Source organism: Corvus hawaiiensis, chromosome 4, assembly GCF_020740725.1.
Source record: "Corvus hawaiiensis isolate bCorHaw1 chromosome 4, bCorHaw1.pri.cur, whole genome shotgun sequence".
Classification (NCBI taxonomy): Eukaryota; Metazoa; Chordata; class Aves; order Passeriformes; family Corvidae; genus Corvus; species Corvus hawaiiensis.
The window spans coordinates 48,399,746-48,412,290 of NC_063216.1; the positions used below are offsets into that span (position 1 = coordinate 48,399,746).

At 39.7% G+C, this 12,545-nt stretch overlaps 1 protein-coding gene across 2 annotated transcripts in view; it reads left to right on the top strand.

Moving 5' to 3' along the window:
• Positions 1-12,545, top strand: part of LRIG3 (leucine rich repeats and immunoglobulin like domains 3) — a 43,127-nt gene that overhangs the window by 26,343 nt on the left and 4,239 nt on the right. Inside the window, exons 10-18 of one of the 2 annotated variants that reach the window (XM_048301625.1) lie at positions 389-460; positions 826-897; positions 3,169-3,332; positions 6,042-6,362; positions 6,891-7,172; positions 7,612-8,064; positions 8,278-8,436; positions 9,900-10,040; positions 10,125-10,400. In XM_048301625.1, coding sequence (XP_048157582.1) covers positions 389-460; positions 826-897; positions 3,169-3,332; positions 6,042-6,362; positions 6,891-7,172; positions 7,612-8,064; positions 8,278-8,436; positions 9,900-10,040; positions 10,125-10,400 — 1,940 coding nt within the window. The remainder of the gene's footprint in view (positions 1-388; positions 461-825; positions 898-3,168; positions 3,333-6,041; positions 6,363-6,890; positions 7,173-7,611; positions 8,065-8,277; positions 8,437-9,899; positions 10,041-10,124; positions 10,401-12,545) is intronic. The other variant, XM_048301626.1, reaches the window with a different exon arrangement.

A 12,545-nucleotide genomic window follows, 5' to 3' on the forward strand; every position in this document is an offset into this window, starting at 1 on the left:
GTAATAAGTGTATCATATGACAAAGGCATAGTGATAGGGATAGTCTTCAATAAGATAAAACAGCATCCAGTGGAAGTGGCTCCATTGCATTGAAATTTTCAAATGCATATTTATGAAATTAAAAGGTGTTTATAGTTTTACATTTAGAATAATCCATGTCACTTAACTGGACATCTTAAATGTCTTCTAAAATCATTGTAATCTAGATACTTATTCAAGGGGAATAAATGAGTATTTTTTACATGTGAGACATTTGGCTCCATTGGAGATGGGTTAGTGGTGAATACGAGTCACAGTTCAAAAACAAATGCCAAAAATGTAATTATTCAGCTCAAAAATTCTCCCATTTAATTACATCTCTTTTGCATCTTGTGCTTAAATTTCTCAGGGTACTCCAAGGGAACAGGATTAGATCCATTACAAAGAAAGCATTTTCTGGTTTGGATGCACTTGAACACTTGTAAGTAGTAGAAAGTCACATTTAATGCAAAATTGGAATAAAATGAACTTTGATACTAACTGAAATTAAAGTAGGACTAACAAGCTTTGCTTATGACTTGGGATGCAATACACTTACGATCACGTTGCTGCTGTGATCTTCAGAAGATTTTTCTGTTTTGGAGTTACACTGAGTATGAATTTTGGAATTAATGCAGAAATTCTTACATATTAAGCATGCTATGAAACTCCTTATTTGTGTCTCTTTCACTTTTGAGCTGGAGAGTTCTTTGTATATCAATAAAATAGCAAACTATTGCTTGAGTCTTAAATCCATTCAGTTTAATAAATTACTGTAATCATTCTGTTTTTCTTTTTTTTCCCTAGAGATCTAAGTAACAATGCAATTATGTCAGTTCAAGGGAATGCATTTTCACAAATGAAGAAACTCAAAGAATTGTAAGTTTCTATCAAAAGACATGATCTCTATTAAGTATTTGTATCCTGATAAATATATAAATAAGAGCCTTGTAAGACGTCACCTGATGCAGTGATAGACTCCTGCTGTAATCTCTCTGAAGTAACATCAAAAGTTTATGTCAGTGTTTTGGGGTTTTTTTATTTTTTATATGATGGGGGTATTTAAATGAGAAAGTGTAGGATAGGAGGCATTTCACTTTCTCCTGCGTTTGTTGTCTTCTTATTTTAAATTGGGTGAACTCTAACAGGTTTTAGATAAGAGAGACGTTGATGTAATGTGCTCTAAGATCAGCAGTGCTATCACTGAGCTAAAGCTTGCTGGACCAGTGAAATGCAGTGCTGTAATTCTTTTGTAAAGACCTGGTTGTCAGTGCTTGTAATTGGCTCCTTCTCTCCTGTAGTAGCAGAGAGACAGATCTTCAGAGAAGTCATGAAGCGGTCACTGCGAAGAATGTGTTCTAGTGAGGATGGGTTTTTGTCCTTTTACCCCTTTTTTCGATTGATCAATGCAGAACAGCACTGGCTCAGGGATTGAGTGCAGAGGGTTATACCGAAAGGGGTGACATCAAACTGACAACCTGTCACTAGTGGGGTTCAGCAGGGCTCCATCCTTGGCCCTGTGCTCTACATAAAAGACTTGGACGCAGGACTGGAAGGGATACTGAGCAAGTTCACAGGCAATACAAAACTGGGAGGAGCTGTTGACTCCCTCGAAGTCAGGGAGGCCCCACAGAGAGACCTCAACAAGTGAGAGGGCTGAGTGATCACCAGCTGTGTGAAGTTCAGCAAGAGAAAGTGCTGGGTTTTGCACCTGGGGTAGGGCAGCCCTGAATGTAGGTACAGGCTGGGTAATGAGGTGCTGGAAAGCAGAGCCCTGGAAAGGGACGTGGTGTCCTGGTCGAGGGAAAGTTGAATGTGAGTCACCAGTACCCTGGCAGCCAGGAGGGCCACCCTTGTGCTGGGGTGCAGCAGGCACAGCATCGCCAGCCAGGGAAAGGAGGGGATGGTCCCGCTCTGCTCTGCACTGGGGCGGCCTCACCTCGAGCACTGTGTGCAGTTTTGGGAGCCACAGTACAAGAAAATATATTAAACTCTTAGTGTGTCCAAAGGAGGGCAGCAAAGATGGTGAAGGGCCTTGAGGCAGAGCCATGTGAGGAGCAGCTGAGGTCATTTGGACTGTTAAGCCTGGGGTCAACAAGACTGAGGGGAGACCTCATTGCAGTCTGCAACTTCCTCATGAGGGGAAGATGAGGGGCAGACACTGATCTCTGCTCTGTGGGGACCAGTGACAGGACAGAGAGAATGGCCTGAAGTTGTGTCAAGGGAGATTTAGGTTGAATCCTAGAAAAAGGGTCTTCACTGGAGGGTAGTTGGGCACTGGAACAGGCTCCCCAGGGGAAGTTCACAGCACCAAGCCTGACATTGCTGAAGGATTTGGACAATGCTCTTGGGTATATGGTGTGATTCTTGGGAATGGTTCTGTGCAAGGCCAGGAGTGGGACTTTTGATGATCCTTGTGAGTCCCTTCCAACTCAGCATATTCTGTGGATCTGTGTGAATTATTTTTGCTTTTTTTTTTCAAGAACAAGTAAGATTTGAAGGAATGGTATTTTATTACTGAGTGTGGGTTTTTAATATGTTTTTTAAGGGTGATTTGAGTTTTCAGCCAAAACTGGGAACTTCTCTTGCTTAAACTTCTGATTCTAGATGTTTACCAGAATATTCCTTAGCTTTCTTATTTTTTCCCTCTGTGAATGGAGATACTCTTACAGGTTATGTAAACTAATAACTAGTTCGGCACTTGTTATTTCAACACATTACTATTCTTTTTCTTTTCACTCATCTTTTTAAATATCTTCGCCAAGATAAATTCTGGCTGAAAAGGAAATTAGAGAATGAATTTGTCTCAGATGTTGACTTTCAGAGTACCTGCCTTCTGGACTGCTCTCCTGCATGCCCATTCTGTGTGTGTGACTGCAGACTGTAGTTTTGTATTGAGAGACACTACAAACATGCTTGTTTGCCTGAACTCATAGCTGAAGCTGGGAGTTGAGGATAACATGTCTGCTCTGTGGCATGTAGGAGTCATGACAATGGGTGTCACTAATTAGAGCTGAACAATATTGCTGTCTTTCTCTTTCAATATCTGTATTCAACCTGAAAACTTAGTTTTGTTACAAAAGTTTGCTCATGCAGATCTGTATTGCAAACAGAAAAAACCAGGCTTTGATTTTAATTGCTTTTTCTTAGGCACTTCAACACATCAAGTCTCTTGTGTGACTGCCAGTTAAAATGGCTACCACAGTGGATGTCAGAGAATAACTTCCAGAACTTTGTAAATGCCAGTTGTGCCCATCCTCAGCTGCTAAAAGGGAGGAGTATTTTTGCTGTTAGCCTGGATGGGTTTGTCTGTGGTGAGTGTAGCCTCAATTTCTCATTCCATAAACCAAGTTTTGCTGTGTGCTTGGGGTTTTTTGTGGTTCCTTGATGTGTTGTGATTTCTGCAACAAAATGGAGAGGATGTGATACTTATTAACATTTTCTTCTGTTCTCAGACTGTGATGTAGATGCTCAAAGCTTGTGGCTTTGTGTAACACAGGGAGTGATGGTATTCTGACTTTTATTTCAAGTACAGCTTACATAGAACATAGCATAGCATGCAAGTGAAAGCTCATCAGCTTGTGAGGGTAAATGAATGTGCCTCTAGATTTAAAAGATTGCTTAGATAACTGTGGTTTTTAAACGAGGCATATTTTGGCAAAATTAGGATGCAGTTTTTGGATTTGAGTATATGAAATTTTTTTTCATACTCCATTAGTCTTGAGGTTATTCCAGGGCTGATAAAATTTGGAAGTAAAGCCATACCAGCCTCAATTCTGACATTTTTTATGTGTGCTTGTTGTCTGCTTCAAAAAGTATTTGTAGTATGTAAATTACTGCCTTTATATAAACTGTTAAAAAAAATACCTGATTACCACAGTTACAATACTGATGTTTTTTTATTTCAGTTCACCAGATAGTAAATGCTAGTAAAATATTTTTACTTTAAGACCTGAGAATTTAAGGTGATAGCATCTGCCTTAAAAATGAAATTTTTCTATGTGTTTAGTAGCATTCATTATCACCTATGTTATGTTCTCTATTTAAAGCAAAGTGAAGCTAAGCATTCAGAGTAAAGACATATATTTGAGTACTCTGATATGTAAAGTGGGAATTTTGAAAATACCAGGAAATTTAAAAGCTAACTGCATTTCATGTATTTTTGCTGAATACATTTTATTTTTCTTACTAAAGAAAATTCAAACTTTTTATTCTTTGGAGACAAAACAATAAGTGTTTTCTCAATAACTTCCTCTCATAGCAAATATAACTGGTTAATTTTTACTGTTGCTACTCATAGCCTTTTTTCAGTGTGAAAGCAGGTGCAGAATATAAAATAGTGTACCAAAATGTTGCCTTTCCCCTTCCTATTAGTGGTCAAATATTTAATAAATTAAATAATGAGCAGATTCTAGCTACTGGTGAGAAGGAGAGGTTGACATAATACAGGGAATTACAGATTACTCAGTGGCTAAAGGAGTATATATGAAATAGACGTCCTGATTTATGAGAAATGCATTCTGTCAAAAAATTAAACTGGGGATTTAAATATGTATCTTTCATTCATTAAATCAGGGGGAATTGTGTTCTTTCTTTTAGCTTCTGAATGCTATTTTTAAGTCATTAATTTCAAACTGTTTAAGATGTATTAGTAAAAAGAAATGTACTGCGTCAGTTGTTGCACTTAATACTTAACGCAATTGCCATGCAATAGCTAAAGTCTCCAATGCTAGTCTTATCTTAGTGTGTTTTTCTGTATTCTGTACTGTATGCTTATTTGAGTGACCTTTTTATCACCCCTCCCTCTCAAATAATTAAGATTGAAGTAGTTCTCTTGTCCTTTCACAAGGCTAATTTAAGTATTTAGAGTGTTGTATTTAGTTATCCCTGTGCAAAGTCAGTGAATGTATTAACTCAATTTGCAAATGGTATATTTTGTCATGGAGGATTTAAGACGTGGGTATGAAGCATGAAAAGCAAATGGCCTGGGAGGTTCTTAAAGCCCATGTCTAGAGTCCCAGATCCATGTTGCCCCTGTCACTGGAGCACAGCTTCATGCCTGCAGGAGTTTTGCAGACAGTTCAAGGTTAGGCTATCTCTGCACATCTCATTTCTTCTGTAGCAAACAGCGTGGAGGTTCTTCAAAGAAATAACACTTTGACCCCATCTGTTTCCCACACAGTTGAGATGTGATGAGACAAAGGGGCTAGGAAAAACAGCAGGGTCTGTAGGGAGGAATTTTTGGGGCACAGGGCTTTCCCTGCAGTTCCTGTGAAGTTTGTCCACAGATTGGAGGCATCTTGAAAGTTTGGAATATGCTAAAGGCTTTTGCTTTTGGGTGACCAAGCATTTACTTGCCCATTGCTTTTGTACCATGCAGTGTACACACAGTTGAATAAATAATTCAGAAGTCAACTAATTCTGTAAACTCCCAAAATGGCACTTTGAAGGTAACTTTCCTATTGTAATGGGACCTCCAGGAATTCTTGAAATTCTTGTGTTCTGCCCTGCTTAAGGGACCTTCCATCCCCTTTGGCCCAAACAGATGCAGATCACTGGAACACTGACTTGTACATGATTTTTTTGGTGGGTTTGGGTAAAACCCTCAACTGTAACTTGCAGTTTCTGATAGCAGAAGAGCTATGCTTTCAATAAAGAAAAACTCACAGCAGACTGAGGTGTCGTAAAGATGAGAGGTAGGCTTCACGACTGGTGTTCAGAATAGTTCCTATGGATGTCAGGAGGTAACTCTTCTGTCTTTAGTGCTCCTATTGAATAAACTATGCACACAGTTTGCTTTTAAGTGTGCTTTCTCTTCAATAAGAGATGGCTTGGCACAATAAACTCATAAATACGGCATCTTTAAATGCCCCTAAGGCTAACAAAATTTAAAACAAAAGCATTGTGGATCCCTTTAATAAATACTTATCTGACTCTTCTCTCAAACCTATAAAACAAGGCTTACAAACTCTCTGGAAAGAATCCTCAGGCATCACATTATTTTTTCTTTTCCCTCTGTGCAGATGATTTTCCTAAACCACAGATAACTGTCCAGCCAGAAACCCAGTCAGCAATTAAAGGCTCCAATTTAAGTTTTGTGTGTTCGGCAGCCAGCAGCAGTGATTCCCCAATGACTTTTGCATGGAAGAAAGACAACGAATTACTGCAAGATGCTGAAATGGAGAATTACGCGCACCTCCGGGCCCAGGGCGGAGAAGTGATGGAGTACACCACCATCCTTCGACTGCGCAATGTCGAGTTCAGCAGTGAAGGGAAATACCAGTGTGTTATTTCAAATCATTTTGGTTCATCCTACTCTGTCAAAGCCAAACTTACAGTAAACAGTAAGTGTGTTGTGTTTTGCTTGTGGACTTAGAATGATTTTAATCAAGATAAGTAATCATAGATTTTCCATTCTCATCATCTGCATCTTTTAGAAGATCCTTTAATATGAGATTATTTCTTAAAAATGTATTCACTTCCAAGGTCACCATTCCGTTTTACCTCTGGTCCCAGTGTGCTGAAGCATAGTATAGAAAAAAACAAATAACATACCCAATTAATAGTAAATCTGGCAAAATCAATGTTACAAGATGGAAAAATATTATCTTTTCCTCACAGGAGGTAAGCGTGTGCTCTGTTTCAAGATGCTATGGAAAGGTCATGTAGGAGGCTGTTAGCAAAAATGAGATTTTGATCTAGGTGGTCTCACATACTTCACAGTTCCCTCCCTTTCTGCTAGCTACTGATCAGTTTAGGTTGTATTTTTCTTTAGGGTTTTTAGGCCCATGAAGGGTGTTCAAGAAAATGCTGTACAAAAAAGGAAAAGTATGTTTCATGTATTGATTTTGGTATCACCGACTTTTCTTTAGTGCTTCCTTCATTTACAAAAATCCCCATGGACTTAACCGTTCGAGCCGGGGCAACAGCACGTTTGGAATGTGCTGCAGTTGGGCATCCTATCCCACAGATTGCTTGGCAGAAAGATGGTGGAACAGATTTTCCTGCAGCACGCAAGAGACGCATGCATGTCATGCCTGAAGATGATGTATTCTTTATTGTTGATGTAAAGATCGAGGACACAGGTGTTTACAGCTGTACAGCTCAAAACACTGCTGGAAGCATTTCAGCTAACGCAACATTAACAGTACTAGGTAAGGTACTGGCAAACCTTAACAGCACAATCACTATTATGATGCAAAATAATAAAAGTTATTTACATTTCTCAGTGTATACACATCTGGTATGCATAGGGTGGAGGGAAGAAGGGGCTTCTATTTTCATTTAGAGACAGTAGATTGGTTTAACTTTTGATTTCTTGACATTTTGTTAACCATTTTTATTGTAATTCTCTGAAATCTTAAGCATATATAATTTGGCCTTTTTACCTTGTAAGGTAGTAGAGTATCTCAATCAGATCAATTGACAAATTGTAGGCTTTAAGTACAAATCCTTTAGTTTCTTCTTAGAGTAAGCTTCATTAGGCCTTACTAAGGCATTTAAATTAGCTTTTGCTTTTGAGCTATGAAGGAAAGGGACACTTCTTACTCTTGCAAGATCATTTAGAATATAAGGCTTATGCTTTCTTTTCAGAAACACCATCATTTTTGCGGCCTTTGCTGGATCGAACTGTAACAAAAGGTGAAACCGCAGTTTTGCAGTGCATTGCTGGTGGTAGCCCTCCACCCCGGCTGAACTGGACTAAAGATGACAGCCCACTCGTGGTAACAGAAAGACACTTCTTTGCTGCAGGCAATCAGTTACTAATTATTGTGGATACAGATGTAGAAGATGCTGGGAAATATACTTGTGAAATGTCTAATACGCTTGGAACGGAACGAGGCAACATCCATCTTAATGTAATTCCTACTCCCACCTGTGACTCTCCTCAAAATATTGCCCCATCACTTGATGATGATGGATGGGCCACAGTTGGCATTGTGATCATAGCTGTGGTTTGCTGTGTGGTGGGCACTTCCTTGGTGTGGGTGGTCATCATCTACCAGACCAGAAGAAGAAATGAAGATTGCAGCATCACAAATACAGGTGTGTAAACTGAAGGTTTGCCTTGGAAAGGAAAGAAAAATGCTTGTGGTTGCTTTGCAGTGACTTTATTGTAGGAACATTTGTGTGCTTTGACTCAGAGGCAGAAAGGTGAGTTATTTGTTACTTTCAATGCTTTGCTGACAAGTTTAAAATGTTTCTACAAACTGAAGTATGCTGATGGCTTGGTTTTATGTGTGTTTTGCTTCCCCACAGATGAAACAAATTTGCCTACTGACATTCCAAGTTACCTGTCATCCCAGGGGACACTGGCTGAAAGGCAGGATGGATATGGCTCATCTGAAAATGGTAGTCACCATCAGTTCCTCACATTTTCTGTGGGAGGGTATTTCTTGCAGCAGAGGGACAGTAATGGTAGGTAGAAAATGCCAAGCAGATTTTTCATGTGGCTTGAGGAGCTCCAGTTTGGCTATTGTCTTTCTAATTAATAGAAATAACAGTTAAGAAGCATCTTTACTGATGTTTAATAGAGGATGTGAAATTTATTGCTTGGGATTTTTTCAACAAGATAATAACTGAAACTTGGTTCTGTTCATCCAAATGACATTATGGTGTTTATTAAATCAGGAAGTTTTTTTTTCTAGTCTCAAGGGTAAATTTGAAATTAAGATGATATTTGCAAAACAAGAGTGTCCAAAAGAAATTGTGTCAGCATGACTTCCTCTCTTACAGCTTGAAAAGGGTGTTTTTAGTGGAATGTAGGCATGTGTGGTAATACCAGTGGAACTTCAGTATAACCGTTTAAAGTTGTCTGTTAAAAATCATTAGGGTCAGAGTCAGTAAAGGATTTGTGGTGACTGCAAGTTAAAAGCTGCAGTACTTGACCTTTATACATATGACCCCTAAGAATCCCATACATACCTGGTCTAGGGAGGAAAAGGCACCTTGCTGGGAAAGGGCTTGGGGTTGAGATACAATCAGGAGCTGGGACAGATGGGAATGGAGTGATGGTGAGATAGTTTTGCAGTTGTAGGATAGTGAGAGGAACAGCCTCTTTGTGGATCAAGAACCACAGACTGTGAGTGACCGAGACACGGACCCAGACCAGCAGGGAATCTGAAATCACTTATTCAAAGAAACGAGCTGGTTTTTATACACTTCTTCAAGACGCAGTATTTCCATATATGGTATTTTTCACTAAGCGACCTGTCACACATTGCTGCGTCAGCAGTGCACTTTCTTAATGTCCTTCTGTGGGCTGATCGCGCACTGTTCAGGTGTCTGTCAGCTTCTGGCAGGCTCCTCTCTAGGGCTGTGCTGTGTGGCATCTCCTTCCACTAAGGTCAGGCAGAGACAAGCTTCTCCATGCTGCCATAGTGTTCTGCAGGCACATCCCACAGCCTGTAACCCAATTCTGTCTTATCTCTCCCCACAACAGACTGTGTCCACAGCTTTCAGGAACCATTGAACTGAAAATCTGTATAGCTGTTCAAGCAGCCAGTGACTCCCTCAGATTCTTCCAGTTGGGACTTTGACTTTGACACTGTGCTCCAAAAGGTGTCTGTCAGACAGATCATGGATTTGTCTTCTGTACTTTAGAAGAAGGGAGTCCCTGGTTCTGATCCCTGTGATTGGTTTGGTTTTGTTTTGTTATTCAGGGATTGTATAGTGAAGCAAACTGTGACATATGCTCTGTCAAGCTAATTAATTGATCAGCTGCTGGAATTAGAATTCTCATCCAAAGGTTAAGTTAAGCAAACTCTAAACTACACTATGAAATGTAGTTGAATACATGGGGTTCTTAAAACTTACTCAAGAAACTCTAAGCTGAAGACTCAGAAAAGACTGTATGCTGACACATCATTTTTATTTTTAAGGCATTTGCCATCTAGATAACAGCAGTGAAACAGACTTGGAGGGAGTTGCAGATCCATTCCTATGCCACTATGGGACTTCGGGGACTTTGTATTTAAAAGGAAACACTTACAGTTCTGATGCATTCGAAGCATACAGTACAAGTAAGTTGTTGGGTGGAAGTTTTAGTCCTAATTCGATCTTTGTTATGATGAATCTATATAAAATAAATTTTTCATTTCCTTTAGGTTGCAGCCCTGACCAAAGAACAGCAGGCTTAGGCCTTTATGAGTCTGGATATTTAAAAAAAAAGGAATGCTGTCAATACTCACCTCCACAGGAAGATCCCTTTGACCAGTGTGTCAGAATTATTGGGACACAGGCTGCAAGTAGCAGATTGATGAACTCTACTTATACTCAAAATGAAGGAACTGGACTGAAAAGCAAAAGTGTCAACTCAGACGTATTTGATTTAAGCAGAAGTTTGGAACCTTCATCTATTACAAGTAACAGCACTTTCATGGGTATGTTCTAGCTATTGTTTTTTATTCAAACTGCCATTGTCATTCCTGTCTTGTTTCCTACCTACGACACTAAGCAAAACTAATTTTTCAGCTTTTTCTTTCCCAAATGTTTGAAGCTAAGGAACAGGAAAGTGACTACAGTAAAACTGTGTAATGAGAATATTTCGATTACCAGATCTTAATAGCTCACACTTACGTAAAAATCTCATCAGTGATGCAATTCTTACCTTCCGTCTTAATATAGCTGGCAGATTTCTGTGAGTGTTAGAATACGTAACTTAAATATACCTTAACAAACTTCAGGCATACCAGAAGTTTTGCCTGACAGGCAAAAGGTATGCAAGGAGGGCTCAGGGCAGGTGGAGAGACTTGAACTTGTATGCGTACGTATTGTGTAACATAGTCAACCAGAACTATTTACCCTTCAAAATAAGGCACTATGTAAAAATGCCCTCTCTATCCCTCCTTTGTCATTTTCTCATGATGTGCGTGACAAAAGAATTCCCAAAGCTTAGTTTAGGGTTTACAATTTTAATCCACATTGCAGGGAGAAGTGGGGGAAGGAGAAAAACATTGCTTTCTCCTTGAAACTCATTAAATTTTGGATGTTGGTTTGGCTGCTTGGTTTAAAACGCATATAAAACCACATACTGCTTTCATCCTTGTGATATCTTAGCGCCAAGCACAGCCCTGGTACCATGGATTGTCTCCCAGCTGGCGTGTCAGCACTGGCTGATCGAGGTCTGGGTCTGCTGGCTCTGAAGGGGACCTGGGGGAATGTTCACCACTGGGCTCTTTGTTCTCGAGAGGTGGGAAGGGAGGCACAAGCTCTGACGTTTTCCCCCTTCAAAAGCCAGATGTTTGAATTGTAAAATGTTGCAGATGCCAGGACATCTGGCAGAGACCCTGGGACTGCACATGGCTGGCCTCCTGGCTGCCTGCCACTATTACTGTGGTGGGATTGTGCAGATAGGGTTTTAGCATGTCTCCTGCAGAAAGTAGTTCAACTGTATGTTCGTATATCCAGGAGTTAATGTCACCTCAAGGGTACATAGTCCTCTTTCTGCCCTAAAAATCTATGAAGAGTTACTTCTTTCATCAGTTCTCTGAGCGTACTACCCCACTTAAGTTGCATTGTCATTGCCTTGGATGCTTCATAATCATTAGCACTCTTCCCTCAAAGAGCCTATGGTTAGATCTTGGAGGTGGTGGCTGTATAAGAACCTGTGATATATTTCTTGTCTTTAGTTGTGGATTTGCTTCCTCAAAATGGTTGTCAAATTCAAGCCCCCTTTTGCCTGTGCAATCACAGTGAAGAAGACAGCTGGCATTAGCATCACTGTTGATGCATGAGCCAGAAAGTTCGTAGGATTTTTGGTTTTAAGACAGAATTCATTTGTAGCTTGGTGCTGTGAGGAACATCCTTTCATATTGTGTTAGGTCAAAATTGCTCTACAAGTCATTGATGCAAATAGAGATTTTGTTGAATTCCTTTTTTATTAACTTCACAGATCACAGTTTTACTTGAAACCCTTGCTTCTAGCAACTAAGCAAAAGCAGAAGTGTTGCATTCAGGTCCAAAATTTATTAAAGATTGTAGTGTTAAATTATTAATAAAAACTCGAGTTCTTCAAAGTCAGCCTGTGGCACATTGTCCTCTGAAAATAAGTCCTTACAGACACTATGACTTTTGACAGCTGTATCTTTGTTCAGTGAAAAAAGAGAAGGCCCTTCTTGTAGAGGTGTTGATCCTAGCAGCTTCCCAGTGGTGAAAAGTGACACACACTGATTGTTTCTGACTGGTAAATCCAGATAATTATTAATAAAAATTGAACTGAAATGTGGAATCGTCTTTGGGTTGCTACAGTTCTCCTTGCCCGCAACTGGCTGTGGATGATGAGTGGTGAAGGGAGCATGTGGCTATCTGCACCTTTATTGATGCTAGCCATAAGAAGATTGCTTTAGCATTCAGATTGTACTGTGGGACAATGTTGTATAACCTGACAGAGGTTGCAGGGTTACATTTTTTTTTAATTCCTTTTATTTTTTCTGAACTGCATGGCAGGTTGCATGTGTCATTCATTTATTGAAGAACAAAACAGGGAGGCTGCTGTGACTTTCACATTTGAAAGTGTCCTGTGATGC